Source organism: Strix aluco, chromosome 5 (assembly GCF_031877795.1).
Source record: "Strix aluco isolate bStrAlu1 chromosome 5, bStrAlu1.hap1, whole genome shotgun sequence".
Taxonomy (NCBI): Eukaryota; Metazoa; Chordata; class Aves; order Strigiformes; family Strigidae; genus Strix; species Strix aluco.
The window spans coordinates 24,446,754-24,470,851 of NC_133935.1; the positions used below are offsets into that span (position 1 = coordinate 24,446,754).

The following is a 24,098-nucleotide window of genomic DNA, read 5'->3' on the forward strand; positions in this document are numbered from 1 at the left end:
TTTAAATAGTTGCTGACAGGAGTACAACCTCATTCTGCTCCATGCGAGGAGTCCCTCAGGGACCTGGTATTCTGAACCTTGTTACCACTCAGGAGAAACCAGCAAGTGAAACCCTCTATAAGTAAAGGGTCAGATTTTGCAGCAAATGCTTTTTGCCTTTTCAGTAGCTGGATGTGAGAGGTGAGCAAGAAGTTACCTGCAGCTTTTTTTTTGTCTCTGGCAGGTTCTTTGCCAGGGTTTCAGGTAGATAGTGGTTGCTATCATGCCTTTTTCTGCCCATACATCTGGGGCACTATTGCTATAGAAAGTAGTTCTGCTTGCTGCTGTAGGGAATCCCTCGCGCCATGCCTGAGCATACCTCAGATAGTAAACTCATTGCTCACTCCTTTGAGCCAACATAGTTTGTGTCAGGTGACAAAATGTGTATAGGATTTTTATTTTTTGCAGTTTATGTTCACATCCTAAGCCATGGCCTCTAAACCATGAGAAGTCAGGAAGATCTCAGCAAGTTTGCTGATAACACTAAGCTGTGGTGCAGTCGACACGCTGGAGGGAAGGGATGTCATCCAGAGGGACCTTGACAAGCTTGAGAAGTGGGCCCGTGTTCAACAAGGCCAAATGCAAGGTCCTGCACATGGGTCAAGGCAATCCCAAGCACAAATACAGGCTGGGTGATGAGTGGATTGAGAGCAGCTCTGTGGAGAAGGACTTGGGTGTACTAGTGGATGGAAAACTGAATATGAGCCAGCAATGTTCACTTGCAGCCCAGAAAGCCAACTGTATCCTGGGCTGCATCAAGAGAAGTGTGGCCAGCAGGTCAAGGGAGGTGATTTTCCCCCCCTACTCTGTCCTCATGAGACCCCACCTGCAGTGCTGTGTCCTGCTTTGGGGCCCCAACATAAGAAGGACATGGACCTGCTCAAGAGGGTCCAGAGGAGGCCACAAAGATGATCAGGGGGCTGGAGCACCTCCCTTATGAGGACAGGCTGAGAGAGTTGGGTTGTTCAGCCTGGAGAAGAGAAGGCTCTGGGGAGACCTTATAGCAGCCTTCCAGTACTTAAAGGGGGCTACAGGAAAGATGGGGAGGGACTCTTTATTAGGGAGTGTAGGGATAGGACGAGCAGTAACAGTTTTAAACTGACAGAGGGAAGATTTAGATTAGATATTAGGAAGAAATTCTTTACTGTGAGAGTGGTGAGACACTGGAACAGGTTGCCCAAAGAAGTTATGGATGTCCCCTCCCTGAGCAGTGTTCAAGGCCAGGTTGGACAGGGCTTTGAGCAACCTGGTCTAGTGGAAGGTGTCCCTGCCCATGCCAGCAGGGTTGGAACTAGATGATTTTTAAGGTCCCCTCCAACCCAAACCATTCTCTGATTTTATGATCTCTGTTGCCCAAATTAGAATTGGGTGACATCTGTTTACCTGTATCTGTCCTCAGCTATATCTCTGACTTGACAAAAACTTCATAGCTGAAGGGAGAGGTGTAAGGTCAGAGGCTTCCTGGAGAACCAATCAAAGTGCATTGGCTTTTCCTGTGACTAATTCTTAGTGTTAAAGTTGGCTGTAATACCTTGTAGTGAGTTTTTTTTTCCTCTGCATCTTGTGTCCATGTAGGTTCATAAGGCTGATGTTACAGTTGTTGTGTTCTTCATCATGCCAGCAAAGACAAACAATTTCAATGTGGAAACCCTGAAAGGACAAGCAGTCCGGAAGCAGCTCTGGTAATTGCCATTCTTACGGAGGACCTTGTACAATGAATTGAGGAGACATGCAAAAGTTTCTGATGAATAATGATGCTCTTTCTTTTTGCTCTGCTAAAATTGAGGATTGTGGGCAATTAGAATGTATTTGTGGGGATGAAAGAGATGGGAATGATAAATAAGGGCAAATACTTATCTTTTTTCAACCTAGGTTATTTTTAGTAAACTTGCCTTGCTGTTCTTTGTAACAAGTTAGCAAATAGTACTTGTTTTGCAGTGGCAGAGACAGTTCTAGAAAATCCAGTGTCCTGAATTCTTCTGTCTGTTTCTGGTACTTCCTTTGAACATGCCATTGAGCTTCCAGAAAATAAGGACTACCTGCTAGTTTATCAGACTGAGTTTGTCTGCCACTGGTGGGAAAAATAAATTAATTACACGTCCTGTTTTATTTAGAAATATGGAAATTGTACTGTCTAATCCAGCAGAATAACAGTTGATAGGAATTTTCTGTAATTTTCTATATAGCCTATAATAAACAGTGGCCATACCCAAGCAGTGAAATGTACAGCTGTAAAGGGAAAATTCTCACAGCCCTTCTCAGTAACAGTTTTTATTTTACAGCTTCCCAAACAAAAAAGCAAAGCAGGGGCAGACTTAACCTTCACCTCACTTTAACTGCTGTGTGGTTCTACATAGGAAAAGACACATGTTGTGGGGTACTTCTGAACTGAGAGACATGGCAAAACTGAAGGTTCAAATTCATAAAGAAAATCAGTGGTGGGTTATCAAGGATTAATTTTGTTTTAAAAAGTAAAAAATGCCATTTTACTCAACGTATTTACAGATTAATTATTTAAGCAGGGAAATGGAAATGTGCACCTTATCAGGTGGCTAAAGCGGTTAAACTCTACTGCAGAAGGAAGCTGGTCTTAAAGCAAAGGGACTAAAACCCACAAGACCTAGCTTCAGCTTTTATGCCTGTGTCTCACTATGCTTAACCTCTTTCTGATGCCAGTTCTATTTTTATAAAACGAGAGAAATCTAAACGACTTAGAGATCTGTAGATGAAAGGCACTGTGTAAGAGGATACTATTTTTCTTGTTATCTCATTAACTGCCTTCAGCAGATGATCTCTGGCTCAGTTTCTGAATATCAGTAGTCAAGTTGAAGTCTTTGATTAATGGATGCTAAACCCTCACAAAAACAGTGACACAAATAGTTTAACAAGGATCATTGAAATCATTCAGCTTTTGCCATATCTGGAAAAGACAACAGATATGAGAAAGCTATCTGCTCTCTAGATTATCTTTGGAGTCATCACACAAAAACTTCTTGGGACTTACAGGAAACATTCTACCTGGTTACCACTCTGGAAACAGGTAGCACAAATGCAGAGGTTGGAATTAGTTGTCCAACTCTGGTTTCCTAAAAGTAATGCATCTGAGCTGCCTTCACTGGCAGTGGAGTGATGGTTCACAGCAAATGATGTTTCATCCTATACCACTTCAGGAAGTGTATAAGATGAGTGAAGGGACTCACCCTCTGAGATGGACCCTCTGTGGACGTGCGGAGGATCTGCACAACTAGCTGTAGATGATTAAAGTGGGGTAACATAGCCAGTTTTTAATGAGAACTCTATTCAAGAACTGTAGGAAAATAATGTGAGTGCAGTGAGAAACAGCCATGCTCGCAACAAGTGCTTTTGGCCTCTGCTTTGTCTTTTATATAAAGTAAGTAATGTTTGAATATAATACAACAGGTGCGTATTAAATAAATAATATGTGGATATTAGGAAAGTTTAAATTAAATTAAATATGCAAAGGTTTTTCCCTGCTGTATCTCTGCTACATGGTTATTTCTCTGGTACTCAGTAATGCAGACACAATAGTAACAGTAAAGGTAAACCTAAAGATGTGAAATCATGCAAAAAATGCTGCTTCCAGTTACTCTTCCCACTCTGCTCTGTGAAAAGCAAAAGACCATCTTCATCATCATATGTAGCATTATCATGGTCATCATCTGGAGCTCTGGATAAAACCGCCTGATATCAGTATCACATAATAATATTAGATGATTTTAAGAATGTCACAAAAATTAAATACAAAAAGAAGTTGGCACTTATAAAGGAATAGATGATGGCTGATCTGGGATATAAAATCTCTTGTTTCTTCTGCTTCTGAAAAACCATTCTATCCCATCTGGGTTGAGTTTTGGATATTGTCCATGACATGAGTCTATGAAAATATAGTCATGAGGAGACTAGCTTGCTGGGATTCAAATCAATTTGGTTTGACATTTAGCTGCTTTAAAACTCACCCAAAATTGACTCATTCACTATTGTGTCTATGTGAGTTGGGAGAGCAATTAAAACCAGGTATTCTCAGCTTGGTAAAGTTTAGGATTTCACTTAACAAATTTTGTCTTAGCCCATAGTATAATTCTTAGAAAGCAGAAAAGCAGGAAGAATTCCATGAAGTGTGTGTTTTACTCAAATTGAGAGTGCATTTGCTATTTTGACAACAGCACTTCCCGCTTTACTTTCAAGTTATTTCAACTAGGGGCAGGATAATATAAATGACTTTGCATTCAGAACAGTTGTTCACTGGAGTTCGTTCTTAGCTAAAATCTAACATTTGTCTGGCATAGGCTTTATTATTAGCTTAAAACATGGCCTGAGCTTTTACAGAAAGTTGTTTGCAAACTAATTTATGGCAAACTACCTTTTAGTCTAACACTTGTTTTCAGAAGTCTTTGATTTAGGAAATAGGGCAGAAAATGAAAGGAGAAGATTGCTTTAAAATCCCTATTTGTTTAACTCTTATATCTTACATCTTTCTACTAGGCCAAGTTAAATTGGAGATATCTCAGTCTTGATTAGTGTCCAATGTTAATGATCATGTTTCTCTACGTAGAGTCATATATATGCTCTCTTTTTTCATAGCTGAGATGAAGGTGTGGTCTACTAATCAGAGCAAAATATCAGAAGTAATGACTAGTGAGGTCTGCTCCAGGCTTTCACAGTGCATTCATCTTTGGATACAGGTCAAATCCTCAGCTGTGTTGAAATCCATCAGTATGGCTGCTGGCTGGATAAAAGAGCTTTGAGAACCAGACCTCTATCTGCATTCTCAGTTCCATCAGTATACATGAAAGCACAATTTAATTTCCAACAGTAGGAATCTCTTTTATTCTCTTGGTCCTGGATTCTCCTGTTTTGTACATATATTTATTTATTTTCCTAGGGACACTGCACAATCTGTGAAAGAAAAGTTTGGAAAGAAACTCTACAATGCACTACTAAAGTGAGTATATAGGTTACTTTGCTCTGCCTTGCAGAGCCACATACTCAGCCGGCTTACTTGTAGTGTTTCTGTGCTTCTGCTCTTTGTGTAAGAAATTCTGGCATACATAGGAAGGGCACAGGAGAAGGATATGGAACAAGGGTCCCATATACAGGTTACTTGTTCAATAGGCAAATCAGAGAAAAAATTTAAATGTACTAGCATCCTGTTATGAAAGAGTCTTAAGAGACATGAGGGATGTCTAAGTAACACAAAGGCTTACTCACTGTCAAAAATGAGCTACCTCAAGCTTAAAAAAGCACCAGAGACAAAGTAATTTGTATTAGTGGTTTAGTCATATCCTTTCAAAAGACAGTTGGAAGTGAGTGACCCAAAGCACAGATGAGATGACCGGAACTTCAGCAAAAACGAGGTGTATCTGAAAAACAAAAAAAAAAAAGAATTCTTTAGCTTTTTTGGAAGCTAATTGAAAGGTCAGCAAGTGTATGGGAGAACAAAATGTAGGGAATGTAGAAGGGACATGAAGACAAAGGAAAGATTCTTGTTAACATCAGCAGACTTCAGATCAGAGCTTGTTTGACGTTCCTTCATTTTCTTTATACAACTGATAATAAGTCATTTGGTAAAATAGGTTCTGTGTTGCCTCTGCAGAGGAGAAATTCCAGACTTGAACAAGATTTTTGACCGAGATGATATAACCATTATGAAAAGAGCCATCTTTTCAACTCAGGTCAGAAAATGTATTACTTACCTAAACATCTAGTATAAGTTATGAACATGAGTATGTACAAGGATGACATATAGTGATATGCATGTATCTAAAAAGAAGTTTTCAGCAATTATACTTCTCATCGGTAACATTTAAAGATCAGCTGTGATTGTTTTTAATGAGAGTATGACCCAAACTAATTCTTTCGGGGAATCCATGGATATTCCTCCAGTCACATGCAGGACACCAAAATTCCTAATTATTTTCTTCTGCACTGTGTGAACTTTGTGTAAAACCAATCTCTTGAGGATTCATAACATATTGACTAAAAACCTTTAAATGGTAGGCCTTTCTAAAAGTTAGAACAAATACTTTATTTTGAAGTAGATGAAACAATCCTGTGACAGACTTTATGGTCTCATTTGTGTCTTTAGTTATGTAGAAGATAGCATTATATGATCATAACTTTCCCTTCTTACCTTAAAATGAAAGGGTAAAAATGTATTCAAATCAATGACAAAATCTCCCACTGTCTTCCACTGACCTTAGAAAATGGTAACAGGACCCTTTGCCAACAGTTTTGTCTGGCTTATGGATTGCCTTTTCTTTCTTTAGCGACACTGTCTGCCTCCAGTGACCACCCACAACATGATTGATGATGGCAATGATCCAATCCTCAATACCATCCGACGCATTGGCCTTTTCAATAACCGGACAGACAGAGTAAAGGTACATTCTGTCATTTTCATTTCAGATATAAAATGGAATTTCTTTAAACAGTCTCGGTCTGGATTGTTAGTATGGAGAGTGCAGTCAAATTCCTGATAGGCTGTATTATACTAATAGAGTACTTCCTCCCTATTCCTCCCTTTCCAGGAATGACAACTAGTCATGTCACAGATATCCTCTGTTGCTGTTTAACCAAGTTAATTTCAAGTTAGAATCTGATGTTAGGGAATTGTTTTCATTGTTGCCTCTGTATTGAATGACGAGCTACTACTCCTGAAATCCAGAAAGTGCCACAGGTCATTTGCACCCAGATGTAAAACTCTGTAATAGATTAATTTTCTTAAAAGTGGAAGCCCAGAGTTTGAGCACAGACACTTCTGGAGTATTGGTTCATCTCTGAAGAACAGCATCCTGACATAGCATTTGCTGTAGAAGGTAACCAGGGCTTTGATCCTGAGCAGAAATACTCACTGTTCATGCTGTGCTCATATTTACATCAACTATTGAAGCTAAATGTATGTAAATATATCCTTTCTTTACTTCCATGTCTATCTTGCCAGACCACAGAAATGATCAGATCCCGCTTTCACAAGTCTGCCAAAGTTTTTTTTGGTCTGGCAATCTCTGGCATTCTTTCTGTTAACTGTGACTATCTCATCATCTATCTATTCAAAGCAGAACCTAAAATTGCAAATTATTCCTCTTCCAAACCTTGTTTTTAAAGTCAGATCCACAGAATCTCTGACAATGACATATCATTTGTTCTCAGTGTTTTGGCTTTTAAATCCATGATAATAACTGGGTAATCATTTTCCTCAACTTCCTAGTTGCTTCTTCCTGGCTTAACATATTCTCTGCTAAGTGTGTGTCTCCAATAAGCTCTGAGAACATAATATGGTAATAATAAACTAGATGTAACAAAAGTAGGGTGGAAGGATGCATTGTATAGAAATGTAATAAAAAATTCCTCAGAACTAACTGCTTGAAGTCATTAGAAAGCGAGTAGTATATAACACTGCAGACACCTCTTCCTGCTTCTCAGCAGACTTGATTGGCTAGGTATATGTCAAATTTGCACAAAACTCTCATTATCACTGGAAAATTAAACAGGCTTAATACTTAATGAGCTGAATGTTAGGGACAAAAATTCCATAAACTTCAAAAGGAAAGTAATTTTGAGAGATGTATGACATACCCATGCAGAAACAGTTGGCATGTGAAAAATAGCCTTACCAATGCCAATGGAAAATCTTGTTTGATTCACTGGGATTAAATAAGATTGCATAGTGAGTTTACAGCCCATGGTTGAATACATTCATGTGTTGATTTATTCAAGTTAGTAGCATGACTATATTATTAAGAAAGGATAAAAGCATATCCTTGACATGGAATAATGGCTTCAATATGTTTATGTGGGGAAAAAAGCCCAGAGAAGGTTAAACCCTTCCCTCCCACTTCTTCCTCCAAAGCTGACTGGACAGCGTACACAAGGCACTTCTCTACTTAGCAGTGGAATATGGGGCAGTGACTGCAAGCCCTGCAGAGTCATGCAGGTAAATTAACTTGGATCCTGAAAGCGGGACATTAGCCTAAGTTAATAAGTTTTGTCTTTTAGCAAGATTAATTAGCCTAGGCGCAGGATTGTGATGATGGGCGTTTCAAAATTCTCTCAGTACTCGAGAGATCCATTGAGTACCATAAGCATTCCTGTATTGCAGTTGGATGCAGTGAAGCTCAGAAGTGCTGTATCCTCCTGAGGCCTCCTCTGGCACAAGATATCCCGATACTATGCACCTTGGTACAACAGACCAAGAAAACCAGTTTAGTATTGCTAAATGCCCCAGCCTTAGGCATAATTCTCAATGCACATGGTCTTCCTTAATCAACAATGATAAAGCTGAAGACTTGTCCGTAAAAAGGGTTCATTTTCAGTACTGTTTCCAGGACAAGACTGCACCCAGGCTGGATACATTTTAGTGTGGAAAGTAAATTAGAGAACAGATAGTCAAAGGAGGTGTTGGCCAGATACTTAGGAAAAGACCAAAGTGAAGAAATTGCTTAAGCTTATTGATAATTAAAATATATTGATGGTGGTTTTCTTTCACCTCTAATGTAAGTTTTGAATATCCAGGTGATCTTACATCCAGAGTTTCTTTCTTCGACAAGCCCGTTGCTGCCCTTGGACTATGAGGAGTTTGTTAGAGGCTGCCATCTTGGTGTATTTCCATCATACTATGAACCCTGGGGTTACACTCCAGGTAAGCAATCTGTACACTTAACTAGTATTGAAAGATGCATACCTGTTCTGTTGATGCAGGATACCTTTGCAGCAGTTTCTTCTGGAGTGCTGAAAAAACTCTTTTGGCTCTGTTTCCTCTGCAGTGCAAAGGTCTTACTGCTGGCAAAATTCAGGGGCCAGGTGGTATAAAATGGCATCTCCTGACTGACAACTACTCACATTTGTCCCTGCGCTGGACCCTTTCCCATACTAACATGTAATCTTTTGTTTTTCTGTGGCTTTAGAACAAAAAAAATCATTTTTTAAACCTAATTCTTAACTTGATTCAAGGATTTTTAAAGAAGATTTAGGGGAACGTACAATAGTGAAAAACATAGGGCAAGAAATCTGAATCTACCAGCTGACATAGTTCAGTGGATTTAATTCAGGATAACAAGTTTAATAGAATTATGTAACACCATACTAAGATATTTACCACAAATACGTGCAGTGGTAGAGAATGTCACAGAATTAAATGGAAATTTCTAGATACAGAGAGTATATAGTTTCTGACTTTAAAAATTTGTCCCAGATTTACAAAAGGCACTTAACACCTGATGAAACCAGTCAAACTATGAACTTGAATACCTATTGTCCTGGTTTCAGCCAGGATAGAATTAACTTTCCTTGGGCTGAGAGGGAGCACAGCTAGAGGGCTGGGCACAGATCGATCATTGGAGTATTCCATATCATGTGATGTGATGCTCAGTATATAAGGGGACAGTTCTCTCTCAGTTTCCATTTCGGTTTCCTGGTCGGCGCAGCGGGATTTCTGGTGCAGTTGGAATCGCTGCTGGGGGTGGGCTGCATACTGGTCACTGATCGGTGAGCCACTGCTGTATTTTACCCGTTTGGACTTACTATTGTTACTGTTGTTTTTTTTCTTATTCAACCTATGAATTTCTTTTTTTGTCCCTCCCCTATTTCACTGGGGGCGGGGGGGGGAGTAAACGACTGGCCACGTGGTGAATGGCTACTGGCCAAGTTCAAACCATGACAGTCTTTTGGCACCCAATGTGGGGCCTGAGGTTTGAGATAATGACAGATTGGGTTATAATGTTGATTGCTTGGCTCCTTAAGATTTTATCACCTCATTTGCAGTATCTATTTCCCATGCTGTTGCTCACCACCTGTGAGAGCTGGGTTAAGATTTTGTTTTTGCTGTACTATATAATGCTGATCTATGACACAATGCAGTCATCGGTCCTGGGGCTATTTACAATTGCATTTGAGAAATTCAGGACTTTCAAATATCCTTGGAATGTTGACACTGCTAGGAGCCAGTGTGTTCCTGCATGTGGTTCAGGTTTTGTTCAGGGTTAAGCAATTATTTAAGAGTATCACCTGGAAATCTACCCCAAGGTTGGAGAATTATGAGTGGCTGGGGGTGTGGAGTAGCATGGGCAAGTACCTAGAACAGTGGGCACCTCCAGTGTATTGGAACTTCACTCCCGAACAGGTGCAGAATCCTGAAAGACTAGTAAAATATTTGGAAAAAATATGTTGTCACCCGGGTAATTCCAGAGAGGCACAGCTCACTGCAACATGCTGGGGCCTAGCCCATGCCTACCGAGTGCTATTAAACACTGCTCAGCACCCTCAAAAGGAAGAGAAGGGCTCTGGATCTGGTAGAAAAGTAACACAAACTGCAACCACTACAACCCCAGGGATGGGTGCTGCAGCTGAACCAGAGAACCAACCCATGACGGTGTCAGGTGCTCCCATACATAAGAAGAAATACACAAGAAAATCCCCTCATGGTGTACAGGGTGATGACGAACCAGGCCCATCACAAGAACAGGAGGAGGAGGCAGAGTCAGCGATAGTCACCCAATCCTTATCCCTGAGTGAGTTGTGAGATATGTAAAAAGATTTCAGCTGCCATCCAGGTGAGCAACTCATTACCTGGCTGCTCCGGTGCTGGGATAGCGGGGCCAGTAGCGTGGAATTAGAGGGTAGGGAGGCGAGGCAGCTGGGATCCCTGTCTAGGGAAGGGGGCATTGACAAAGCCATTGGAAAGGACACACAAAATCTCAGTCTCTGGAGGCAACTCCTGTCAAGTGTGAGGGAGAGGTATCCCTTCAAGGAAGATTTTGTATGTCATCCAAGTAAGTGGACCACTATGGAGAGGTATTCAATACCTGAGGGAGCTAGCTGTGCAGGAGAGGGTTTACTATGACCCAGATAATGCACAGCTACCCACAGATCCAGATGAAGCCCAGTGAACCCAGCCCATGTGGTGGAAGCTTGTACAGAGCACACCATCACCATATGCTAGTGCATTAGCAGTAATGGACTGGAGAGAGGAAAAGGGACCAACAGTGGGTGAATTGGCTCACCGACTATGACAACATGAAGAAAGTCTCTCTTCCTCCCTCGTCACGGCTGTGGAGAAATTATCTCAAGAATTCCAGCAATTTAAAGAGGACATGTCCTACTCCCCACCTGCACCGACTAGAATCTTGGCTATTCGGAGCATTTGTTTCTGTACTCGAGAGAACCGGTACAAACCACGGGGGAAGCTGTGGCATCGCCTGCGTGACCATGGAGAAGACATGAGGAAAAGGGATGGAAAACCTACCTACCCCCTAGACGACTGGGTACATGAGTTGGAAGGAAGAACAACTACAAAATGGGGTTCTTTTAGGAGAAATGCTGCTCCAGTTTCCAGTCAAGTGCCCAAACAGAGCAGAAAGGTTGACTTTCCTCACGATCCTATGAGAAGAACGTATGATTTGTATTCACAAGAAGTGAGGGATCAAGATGAGACTGAAACCCATTTGTCGACAGCCGGTATTATGACTAACATTAGAGGGACCCTGCCTCCAGCCAGGGGGAGGACAGTGACAATCAAGTTTATTGGTCCATGTGGATTCGATGGCCTGGCACATCTGACCCCCAGCAGTATAAGGCTTTAGTGGACACTGGTGCTCAATGCACCCTAATGCCGTCAAATTTTAAAGGGGCATTGAGAAAGCAATTGGAAAGATGACACAATATCTCAGTCTCCAGAGGTGACTCCAGAGTGTGAGGGAGAGATATCCCTTCAAGGAAGATGTTATGTATCATCCAAGTAAGTGAACCACTATGGAGAGAGGTATTCAATACTTGAGGGAGCTAGCCATGGGGGAGATGGTTTACTATGACCCAGATAATGCACAGCTACCCACAGTTCCAGGTGAAGTCTAGTGAACCTGGCCCATGTGGCGGAAGTTTGTACGGAGCACACCATCATCATAGCAGTAATGGACTGGAGAGATGAAGAGGGACCAACAGTAAGTAAATGGGTTGCATTAATCACACAATGGGCTCGAACAGGGAGCCCCAGCTGTCCAGGAATACTGGAAGTGATTACAAATTGGCCAGAAGGCAAAGATTTTGGAATGGTGCCAGAGGAAGAGGTGATGTGTGCTGAAGAGGCCCCACCATATAATAAACTACTGGATAATGAGAAGCGATGTGCCCTGTTTACTGACGGGTCCTGTCGCATTGTGGGGAAACAGCGAAGGTGGAAGGCAGCTGTGTGGAGCCCCACACAACAGGTCGCTGAAGCTGCTGAAGGAGAAGGTGAATCGAGTCAGTTCGAGAGGTGAAAGCCATCCAGCTGGCCTTGAATATCGCTGAGCGGGAAAAGTGGCCAGTGCTCTGTCTCTATACTGACTCATGGATGGTGGCAAATGCACTGTGGGGGTGGTTACAGCAGTGGAAACAGAGCAACGGACAGCGCAGAGGCAAACACATCTGGGCTGCTGAACTATGGCAAGATATTGCTGCTTGGGTAGAGAATCTGGTTGTGAAAGTACACCATGTAGACACTCACGCACCCAAGAGCCGGGCCACTGAAGAACATCAGAACAACTAATAGGCAGATCAGGCTGCTAAGATTAAGGTGGCTCGAGTAGATCTGGACTGGCAACATAAGGGTGAACAATTTATGGCTCGCTGGGCCCATGACTCCTCAGGCCATCAGGGAAGAGATGCAACATATAGATGGGCTCGTGACCGAGGGGTGGACTTAACCATTGCTGCTATTGCACAGGTAATCCATGAATGTGAGACATGTGCTACGATCAAGCAAGCCAAACGGTTAAAGCCCATTTGGTATGGAGGACAATGGTTAAAATATAAATATGGGGAGGCCTGGCAGATTGATTATATCACGCTCCCATAAACTCGGCATGGCAAACACTATGCACTTACAATGGTGGAAGCAGCCACCGGTTGGTTGGAAACTTACACCGTGCCCCTTGCCACTGCCTGGAACACTATTTTAGGCCTTGAGAAGAAAGTCTTGTGGTGGCATGGCACTCCAGAAAGGATTGAGTCAGTTAATGGGACACATTTCCGAAACAACCTCATAGACACCTGGGCCAAAGAACATGGTATTGAGTGGATATATCACATTCCCTACCATGCACCAGCCTCTGGGAAAATTGAGCGATACAATGGGTTGCTAAAAACTACACTGAGAGCAATGGGTGGTAGAACTTTCAAACACTGTGATGTGCATTTAGCAAAAGCCACCTGGTTAGTCAATACCAGAGGATATTTCAAGCAAGCTGGCCCTGCTCAGTCAAACCTCCTACATACTGTACATGGGGATAAAGCCCCCATAGTGTGTATTAAAAATATGATGGAGAAGACAGTCTGGGTTACTCCTGCACTGGGTAAAGGTAAACCCATGTGTGGGATTACTTTTGCCCAGGGACCTGGGAGCACTTGGTGGGTAATGCAGAAGGATGGAGAAGTCCGATGTGTGCCTCAAGGGGATTTGATTTTAGGTGAAAATAGCCAATGAATCGAACTGTCAAATAACCCTGTTATTGCAATTGGTGCCCTGCAACATCCTCATGCCACATCCAAAGCCTCCTGCTCCACTGACTGAGCCAACTCCACCTCGCTTCTCCAGCCTTAAAGACTGTCATGACAGATGTTACCCAAAGTTATGGACTACATTAACTCAGTAGACATTTTGGAAGGATGGTCCATAGGTAAGGAAATGATATCTGTGAGACCTGGGAAAGGGGTGGTGATTCCTTAGAATGTATTTGGAACCTGAGCATGACGTCAATGGTATGGAATAAGGGTGGAGACTGTCCTGGTTTCGGCCAGGATAGAGTTAACTTTCCTTGCGCTGAGAGGGAGCACAGCTGGAGGGCCGGGCCCAGATCGGTCATTGGAATATTCCATATCATGTGACATCATGCTCAGTATAAGGGCATGCGTACTCTCTCAGCTTCTGTTTTGGTTTCGGTTTCCCATTTGGTGCGGTGGGATTTCTGGTGTGGTTGGGATCACTGCAGGGGGTGGGCTGAGTACCGGTCGCTGGTTGGTGAGCCACTGCTGTATTTTACCTGTTTGGACTTACTATTGTTACTGTTGTTTTGTTACTATTACTAAATTTTTCTTTATTCAACCTATGAATTTCTTTTTTTTTGTCTGTCCCCTATTTCACCAGGGAGGGGAGGGGGAAGTAAACAACTGGCCACGTGGTGATTGGCTACCGGCCGAGTTTAAACCACAACACCATGAAGGTCAAAGCCTAAGGTGCCTGGGTTTTTTATGTCCTCCAAAATACCTTCTTTAGTCTTGATACACATCTGAAAGTTGGGGTGCCCCTCTGAAGAACATTTGTTGTAAGCCAATGAATCAGAATAGAAATTTTGCAAATTTATTCATTCTCCAGAGCTGTTTCTCTCCAAGTAAGACCACTATTCAATTCCAAGTAAGACAACTGTCCTCCATTCCAGCAATTTCTCTTACTGTTCTAATCTCAGCTAAGGTATAAAGAAAGTGTGACAACCAGGGATGATTTTGAAGTGAACATTAAAGTAAACCAGGACAGAAAAGTTAGACTGGTACTTAGCAGTTTTGAGGAAAGCTGTGATTTACACCAGTTAAAAGCGTAGTTTCTCTTTCTTTTACTAATGCAAAAGTGATTCTCTTTGTTGATACCCATTTAATTCTCCCAGAAACAAAAAGTGATTGTTTTAAAGGTAGACTTATAGCTCTATTTTATAGACACCAGTTTTATTGTCATATGAATGACAGCCAGGTAGATGGCTTTCAGCATATCTGCATGTTGTCTTAGATTAGGCTTAAGTTCATCAGCAAAAACTCTTTAAGCCTGAGTAAACAGTTATCCTTACAGTGAGGATAGAAATAACTACAAAAGATGCATATATTTTTTAGTTTTATAAAACTGGCTCCACATCTACTTTGAATGCAGTCCTCAGTTAATGATGGGGTGTGTTGTGTTCTTTTTCTTGCTAAAGGGACCAGTTTACAAACAATTAATATCAAAATACAAAGTTTAACACACTGCTGCACTTAAGAGATTCAGTTTTGTAAATAGTTGTGAACAACTAATGAACATATGTGTACAATAGGTTTCAATTCAAAATCCAAAGAAACAGTCCAGACCATATATTGGGGTTCTCTGTTTCAAAACTGAACTCCCAGAGAGTTTTCAGTTTAGCTGCTGGGAAACACAAAGATATGTTCACAAAAACAGTGTGAAATTTTCTCTTTAAATTTTTTTTCTTTTTCTCCAAATCCACAACAAAGCATAATAGTTTTCACTTGACATTTTCGGAGCAGCTCTAGTGTTATGGGACCTTCTGTCTGCCTGTTTCTTTCTTTTTTCTCTCAAGGTGTAACCATTCAAAGCTTTTTGTCTGTTTCTTTCGGCAGCTGAATGTACTGTGATGGGCATTCCCAGTGTAACCACAAACCTTTCTGGATTCGGCTGTTTCATGCAGGAACATGTTGCTGACCCAGCGGCTTATGGTAAAATTTTTAACACTGTATCAAAATACCACCTCTGATTTAGGAAAGAAAAAGGCACAGCAAGGGTGCTGTTACTCCTCAATTTTGTGCTTTCACTAGTGCAATGGAGTTCATTGGAGGAATATATTCAGAGCTCTGAATGTCTCTTTATGTTGAACAAGCCATTCAAGCTGTCATATTTATCCAAACCCTGTCCAGATTCTTTCTCATTTGTCTCCCTTTAACCTTTTGTCGTCTTCATCCATTTAAACTCAGCACTCTCCGTACTGCTTTAAGTCTCCCAGCACTTCCCTTTAATGCCTCTGGTTACCCTGTAATTCTCTGAGCCCTTCAAAAGAAGCAGTGAAAATCTGATTCTCTTTGAATAGTCCAAGAAGGATGCACTGGGACTTCAAGGCCAGTGAAACTTGCCCTCACCAAACAAAGAGTAAATTATCATGTACACTAAAAAATAAATCTGTGAAAATAAAAGGAACCTACTTACAAATAAGAATCTGCTCATAAAGGTTTAGAAATGGTTTGTGATTGGAGTGTGGTGAGGAGGAGGGTAGCCAGCTCCTAGTGTGTTAAGACAATATGAAAATGTACCCAAACTGGGGCCTCTTTCTAAGTATCTTGGCTTGTCTGCCAATCAGGCAATGACAGCTCCACACTAGTATCAACTATGCCCTGACCTAGGGAGAGGGGTAGAGCCAGTTGAAAAATACAGCTATGCCTGCCTGAGTAGACATGTCTTTGAGACCTTTCAGAAAGGTCACAGACTGAGAGCACAGGTCACTTGCTCTTCTCTGGCAAAACATAGATGTGAGCATTGACATAACTTACTGTACATTCCTAGGGGACACTGGGCACTTCAGTTAAGGTAGTTGTGCGTCTGTCTTGTCCATTAAAACAGCTGAGATCTAGTATCCTCTTCTTCCCAACACCCTGGTGTAAGGAAGGTGGTGCGAATAAAGGATTGATCTCGACAAACTGCACAGAAGCAAAGTTTACCTCAGCCCTCTCTCTACCAGAATTGTATATCAACTAATGTATGTGAGCTAGCTATCTCTATGGCAACACTTGTATTTCTACAGAAAACACAGCCTCTCTCCTACAGACTGATTCTGACCACACTTATAAATTCTACTACAAACTAGGAAAGCACTAGATTATTCTTTTTAAAGCAGTCAGTATTTTAAAAATTATGGGAGATAAAAATTATACGTCTTCATCCAGAAACTCTTGAATCCTTTTGGACATACTTACACAACAACAACAACAAAGCCTCTGAGTTGCTTGCTGAATTTCAGCCTGAAAGGTAAAGAAAATTAAAACTAAAACCCTATATTTCTCTGTAGCTTTCCATTCTATCAGAGTAGTAACAAATGTTCCAGTTATAGTTGCCTTCTAACATTAAAAAGAACATATAATACATGTAATGTTTGTAAGACTGTGTGACAGAAGGTCGAATGGAAATGTAAGAGGTCAGATCCCATTTTAAATTCCACTCATCTTCACCTATTTTGTGTCCTTCAGGCATCTACATAGTTGACAGGAGGTTCCGCTCACCTGATGAATCATGCAACCAGCTGACTCAGTTCCTATATGGATTTTGTCAGCAGTCCCGGCGCCAGAGGATCATCCAGAGAAACCGAACTGAAAGGCTCTCAGATCTGTTGGACTGGAGATACCTAGGCAGGGTGTGTGAAACTATGTAATAGAAGTATTAAAAACTCCAGACACATAGGTCTAACTAGCAGTCTTCAGCATCATGCTACAGTGCAAGGAAAAATCCCTGTTCTGAAATGCACCTCTCAAAGGTGCTAAAGGCAAAGCCTACCTTTACATTTCAGTGTAATGCTTCCATTTTCCAGTGGTAAGGAGAAATATTACTTAATATGTTAGAGCAGAAGCCAGTCACAGTCTTTGTACTTCTGATGCTGAAGACAATGGGAAAAGCTTGTGTCTCTGACAACGCTGGCAACCCTATACTAAGTAGGATTTGTGCTTCAAAGTCATCTGGACTCTCAAAAATCCTACCTGTTCTTCCTAAAATGCTGCTGGGCCTTGTGGCTCCTCAACACTCCTAAACTACCTCTGTGCCTTAAAGGCAAAATAGTGTTTTTAATTTGACGTAGTTTTAATTTGACTGCAGTAACACCTACTAAGAAGAGTGTAGCAAATCAGTATTCTCAAGTCCAGGGGAGCAAAAAGTGGATGCATGTATGTCAGTTTTGTAACTGTTTTGGACCTTGTCCCGCTCTGATATCTGTGTGAGAACCTTTCTCTTTATATGGTTCCCAACACAGCATAAGACCCTGACACAACAAACTATTTTTTCCGTACATGTGATGCAGGCTTGTGAATATAGTCGATCCATAAATATTTTTCCCAAATTCTTAAATACCAGGCCTTAGCAAACTCATAAATGTTACTTCTCTGTAACTGTTACACATGCTTCTTATGCAAGGATAAGTCCAAAGTTTATGTGTATACGTATGCACACTTAAAGATATAAAATTTCCTGGTTAAAAAAGAGCCAGTTCTATCTTGAGGGATAAAGAATACCTGTCATTCAATAAGAACTACATTGACTGAGACAAGAGCTGTTTTCCATCTTAATACATCTTAGTCTTACAGAATCCTTATTCAGCTTCTGTTCCTGACTGTACTTCAGTGTGGAATCTAACATGAATGTTTCATTATCACAGCAATGCGTTCATTACAAGCAGCAGTATCAGTTGGATTCTGCTTAGCTGAAAACTTGTCTAGCCTTTGTTCAGCATGATCTTTTAGAAGATACGCATTTTATGTTCCTTTTTTTCCCTGCTTACATCTACCCAAGACTTCCCTGACTTGTAAAGGCATATCTTTTATGTTGCAGTATTACATGCATGCCAGACACTTGGCCCTCAGCAGAACATTCCCAGATAAATTTGAGATGGAACCAAGTGCTCCACCAAAGGTAAAGTCTTCCTTTGGAGATGCATTCATCTGCACTTTAGCTGCTTTACAAAGAGAGAAAGAGTGTGTGTGTCTGTGACAGAAAGAGTGAGAAGAGAGTTCATAAGTTTTGTTTTAACTGAAGGGAAGTAGGAACTCATGGTTAAAAGCTCAACAAGTCACAGAGCAAAGGTCCAGTCAGGAGTTGTAATGGTATCAGATGCAAACACTAGAGGTACCAGGTGCAATACAGGAATTCAGGTGATTTAGAGTCACCTGGATGGGACTGTGCCACTTGAGACCAGCTGAAGAACTGGCCTTTGAAATTACTGTTAGAAGAGTGGCAACTTCTAATTTTGCTTCTGATAAATGCCGTGGAGATGTTCTGCACAAACCAAATAGAAGGGTAGCTGGGAAGGGATGTTCTAGGGAAAGTGAGGCAAAGTATTGCCTTAATCTAAAAACATGGATGGAGGCTGTGGCTGGAACTACCAGGGGTCAGTTTAAAGGCACACCTTCAAACAGTTCTTCCATAGTGCATATTAGCATCAATTTGAGAAGGGAGGCTGCTCAGATCCAGTGGTAGAACAATGTGATTTGAAACCAAACCTCCAGACACCTCCAGAAAGCAACTCATTTTTTTTTTTTAATAATAAGAAGAAAGGAGGCTCAGATCAAAACCCCTTGCTTGGTTCTGGTTTTGCAGATACTGACATTATAATTAGAAAACTGTTTTAAAACTTCAGACTGAATTCTGAATTTCAGTAAGCATATTCTGACTACAGAACTACAGTTCTGAGTACAGAATGATAGGATTTCATGTTGTGTTGACAGTTTTAAGTCTCAATAAATATAGTCATATTTTGCAAAAGCAGTGCTGGAAGGGCAGCGTATTGTTTATGGTACAGGCTAAAGATCAGTGCCATACAAGCGTGTACTTACTGGCAGAGAAGGGCTGAGGGGATCTGGGTTCAGGGAATTTAATTTTAGAGTGCAGAGCATGTCTAGCTTACATCCCACCATTGCTTTCCTTTGAAGTGTTGATAGCCTTCAATTGCTGTGTGCAACTAATTGAGGAACACTGTGATAATATATATCATTTGCTTCTCTCTCTGCCAGACGGAAGGTTTCAGGTACCCCAGGCCTTCATCAGTGCCACCATCACCTTCTGTCTCTCAGCATTCCAGCCCTCACAATAGCGAAGATGAAAATGAAGATGAGGATGAAAGATACGATGAGGATGAGGAGGCCGAAAGAGATAGGCAAAACATTAAGTCTCCCTTTTCCCTTGGAGTATTGCCACAAGGAATGAAGAAGCAACATGGTGAATACAGGAACTGAATTCATTGCTCTCACCCTGGCAGGGTCTCTCCATCCATTCAACAGTTTCTCCTGTAGGCTTGGCAAGCTCTGTGTTAAGGACAGTGTGATGTAATTAGGGGAATCTTAAATGTTACTTGAGCTATACTGTTGGAAAGCCTAATATTATTTCACCTTGAAAGTAGTTTAAATGACAATTCTGTGCCCCTTTGAGGTAGAAAAGATTTCTCGGGCTTAATAAAGCTGGAGAATGCTACAATCCCCTCAGGAGCTTATACAAACTGCAGATCATACCTTTCTTTACATAATCATCTATATTAATCATAGTCTATGCTGATAGCTCCATTATGGGTGTCCCAAATGAATTTCTGCTTCATTTATGTTTCCCCTTTTCCCCTCCCAAACTAACATGAACTTTAAAGCAGAGCTCAAAAAATTCAGAGAAAAAAGTGTTATACTGGTGAAAACTTGTCAGCATTAAGAAAGATAAACTGAAAAGAAAATTATCTTTCTTTTTTCTTATGCTGTTTATTGTAAGCTTACATCATTTAAAACATTTTTTTACAATGCACAGATGTGTCTTGATCCAGTGGTAAAACATACTTCCTGTGGAACAACATAAAGTCTTATGCAGTGGGCATTTGAATTTTAGAGGCAAGTGAAGTCATCTTTCTGAAGTTATGTAGACCCACAATAAACAGCAGACCATTTGTTTTCTGATTCCTCTGGTATGTCTCTCTCATTATTTTCATCTTGTCTTTGATTCTAAGTTTGTTAACAAACTAGTTTGGGAGGAAATTAATGTGACTTGACTAAATTTCCTTAAGGAACACCTTCCCCTGCAGACAAACCTACATGTCATAGAGCAATGTGGCAACATTCAAAGATGAGTAACTCTAGTTCTTCCAATTGCCCCATTAGTCCGTGGTCTACTTCACTTCTAGAATAGACCTAATCATAACAAATAATGCTAAAAGAATTCCAAGAACACATCTGCCCCACAGACATAATTTCGAAAAGCACTTGAAACTTCAAAGTGCTTGGGGAATAATTGAACCTCAGGACAAGAATTAGACATTTCATTTGCCTTACAGAAAGCTTTCAAAAGTATTTCGATTCCTAGAGACACAGAGAGTGCCTGAACATGCTCTTCAGAAGTAGATCTTGACATGAAGACATTAGGAAGGAGAATCATCTTTTATTTTAGAAGTTTGTGCATCAAAAATTTCTCATGCTGTTCAAGAAAAGACATTCCAGGGCTTGATTCAGCCTGTTCTTCAGCAGGTAGGACAGTGTAACCTTCGGAGGTATTTACCTTCACTGTCAATCCCAGGGGGAACCTAGATGTCCAACTTTGATTAGTCACCTACCTTTCAAACACCTACCAACATTTGATGATGTGGTTCTTACTATAGGCCATATAGAATAAAAGTGATTAGGTGCCTATTTGTATTTTTGGCCACCTAAAATCAGTTTTAAAATTGGACTTTCAGTCTTAAGTTGATTTGGATACCTGAAAGAATAACTACTCTCAGAAGACAGGCTCAGGTTTTTATGGCAAAAACTTAATTGGATTTAAAAGAAGTCACTATTTTTAGCCATCTAAAAAGTAATTAAAACAATGAGTAGTTATTTTTCATGTGTAAGTGGTGAAAGCAAAGATACTGCAAATATTTTCTTTCATACAGTTTACAAAGTGGAGAACAACTGCATTTTGTGAGTTCAGAAATGTATATTCTTCCCCAAAGAGATTTTAATCAAAGTTCCCTTGCGGAATCAAAGAATGTAATGGCTGAGAGTCCCAGTAAAGAACAATTTAAAGGGCACATTGATTGAAAGTTCATGTTCTCTTAAAAAAATATTATTTCAAGAAATCTGACATTATTGCTTGTATTTAAGTGCACTGTTGTAGGGAAGAAAAACATTTCACCCCAAGTTCCCTGCCATCAGAATTGCATTAGCATCATCTGAGAGTGATCCAGCACTTTGTTACCTAAAAATGTTCTAGCCACAGGCTGGTGAACATCTGTTCATCATCATTCCAGACCCAGATTCATTGCAGTGCTGAGAGGTGTGATCGCTACGCACATATTGTAAATATTACTAAGTGATGGAAGCACAGCACAGGCAACGTGGAAAGTGGAAAGGTTTTGCTAGGGTTCCATTAAAACAACTACACTAGTTCTCTCTGGACAAGTCCCAGACGAGAAAAATAAGCAACATGTATGATCCAGGTTGCAGGTTGTCTTAGATGTGCTTACGGTGTTTGAGCTCCCTGGGAAGAGCAGAGAGCTGGCATGACATCTTGCACAAACCCAACTGTGTTTGTTTCAGCATGCTCACATGCTTTGAACACCTGCCTGGTGACAGAAAGTGAACAGTTTTTGGGACATGACTAATGTGAATACTGTGCCCATTCTTCTCAGAAATGGTCCCACAGTGGCCAAAGTGACCTTTGCCTCATGCCTCTAGGCTTATTTTAGTTTTGCCTTGAATGCTAGGACTACCCATCAGTAGCAAGGCAATTTAACTACAGCAAAACATTTCTGCTTTTTGAATTTGCAGTGTTAGAGGGAATGGCTTTTCATTCACTCAAGGCGACAGATTGCCTAACTTAAATGTCACACATTTCTAACAGTTACTGACATCTGACAAGCTTGGTAGCAGCTATGTTACATAAGCGATTATCTGCCAGATTGAAAATGAGAGAGTTTCACAAACAGCTCACCAACAAGGCAGAATGTTTATTCTATTTCATGAAATTTGTAAAGAATTGTTGAAGCTAGTGAGTTTAGATCAGGAATATGTACAAGAATCAGTCAACTGGGAATGTGATTAGTACAGTTTTTGTACTTCTGGGACATTTAGAGGCATATGAATTTCATGATACTAATAAACCAAAGGATGTATAAGCCTTCTACTTTTTGTCTGAGCACTGACTGATCATACTGTAAAATATGCTGAAAAATAACTTAGATGCACCTGAGATATTCAATGTAGGCTTGAAACCAAGAGCAATTAAATTAATGAAAAGATTCTGGTGGATACCATTGGTCCTTAGATGAAGTTCATCATTAATGCATTCTGCCATACAACATATACAGCTATTGAAAGATATATTAGTGCTTAAAAATCACCAAACAAGGACATTTTGATTTCTCCAGTTATGTTCCTCCATGAAATTATATAGATTATAAACAATTACTGAAAGTACCTATAGTCCCATGATAGAAATTAATTCCTCTGTTCCTCCAGCTGCATTTCTGTGTGTTGAGGAGAAGCACCATTATAGTTAGTATGAGTTAATAAAATTAATTGGCAGTGTCATGAGAAAGATCAGAGGAAAGTAGCATTATAAGATGAAGAGCACGACTAGGATTAAAGGTTAAAAAAATAAAACATAGTTGCTTGGACATAAGAATCATGTGGTTACTTTTTAATGACATGAGAACTACAGAGGGCTTTCCAGTAAGACCACAAAACTACATAAATAATGTTAAACATATCCTTATCAGCATGGAATAATAATTAACCAATTTATGTATAATTCCAGTTTTGCAGCTCAAAAAACAGGCCAACAAAAAAGTACAATAACGATGCAATTAATATTCTGCGTGCCTGTTGTCATGCGTGACACTAGATTTGTACCTAGTACACCACCAGTGTACTCCAGCAGTGCTGCACCTCCTGACATCAGTAGTGACTGTATGCCATAGTCATAATGAGGCCCTGATCCTGTAAGACCTATTCCTGTATGTGGTGGGACTTGCTCAATAGGATTGTTCAGAGTATGTTTCAACATGCATGTAGATGGGACAGCACTGGGGTCTAAGAAAGTGCTGTTGCCTATTCTCTGTGGTAAAAGATATCTGCAAAACAAATCACTGGCTTTGAGTCAAAGATAGCTGGATTGTTTTAATATCTCACTAACTTTACTGACCATCAGCAACGTACAGGGCCAGCAGTGAAGTGGTGAAGGAATCTACCTTTATCAGAAATAAAAAGGCTTCAGTATACAGCTGGGTGGAAGGTGACAAAAGGTGTCACAATGACTATTGAAAAATTGTTTTTAATGAAGTCGTTGTCCAAAAAGACAGTTTTAATCATCTTTTTGGGTAAAATGGTACAGTGTATTTTAAATTCTGGGTGGGACATACAAAATGGTCTAAATAAAGCAGGAACTTTACAAATGCTTTTGTTATCTGAGCTAGTAGCTTTTAATCCGTTTGCATTCAAAATTTTGCAATGCATATATACGTCACCCTTTGGGAACTTAAATACTCTGTTTACACAAGTCATGATTTCAGGGTATACGCAATACAAATGTTAAAGAAATTTGAAGTATT

General features: G+C 40.5%; 1 protein-coding gene across 6 annotated transcripts in view; it reads left to right on the forward strand.

The window, feature by feature from the left end:
- The window catches only part of GYS2 (glycogen synthase 2), a 55,447-nt gene extending 34,975 nt beyond the window's left edge, over window positions 1–20,472 (forward strand). For 5 of the 6 annotated variants that reach the window (XM_074826425.1, XM_074826430.1, XM_074826429.1 and 2 more), the window contains 10 exons: window positions 1,615–1,721; window positions 4,943–5,002; window positions 5,654–5,732; window positions 6,327–6,440; window positions 7,910–7,993; window positions 8,572–8,698; window positions 15,412–15,507; window positions 17,026–17,189; window positions 18,374–18,454; window positions 19,552–20,472. In XM_074826425.1, the coding sequence (XP_074682526.1) occupies window positions 1,615–1,721; window positions 4,943–5,002; window positions 5,654–5,732; window positions 6,327–6,440; window positions 7,910–7,993; window positions 8,572–8,698; window positions 15,412–15,507; window positions 17,026–17,189; window positions 18,374–18,454; window positions 19,552–19,773 (1,134 nt within the window). In that variant the 3' untranslated portion in view covers window positions 19,774–20,472. The remainder of the gene's footprint in view (window positions 1–1,614; window positions 1,722–4,942; window positions 5,003–5,653; window positions 5,733–6,326; window positions 6,441–7,909; window positions 7,994–8,571; window positions 8,699–15,411; window positions 15,508–17,025; window positions 17,190–18,373; window positions 18,455–19,551) is intronic. The other variant, XM_074826426.1, reaches the window with a different exon arrangement.
- Window positions 20,473–24,098: the final 3,626 nt, after the last annotated feature.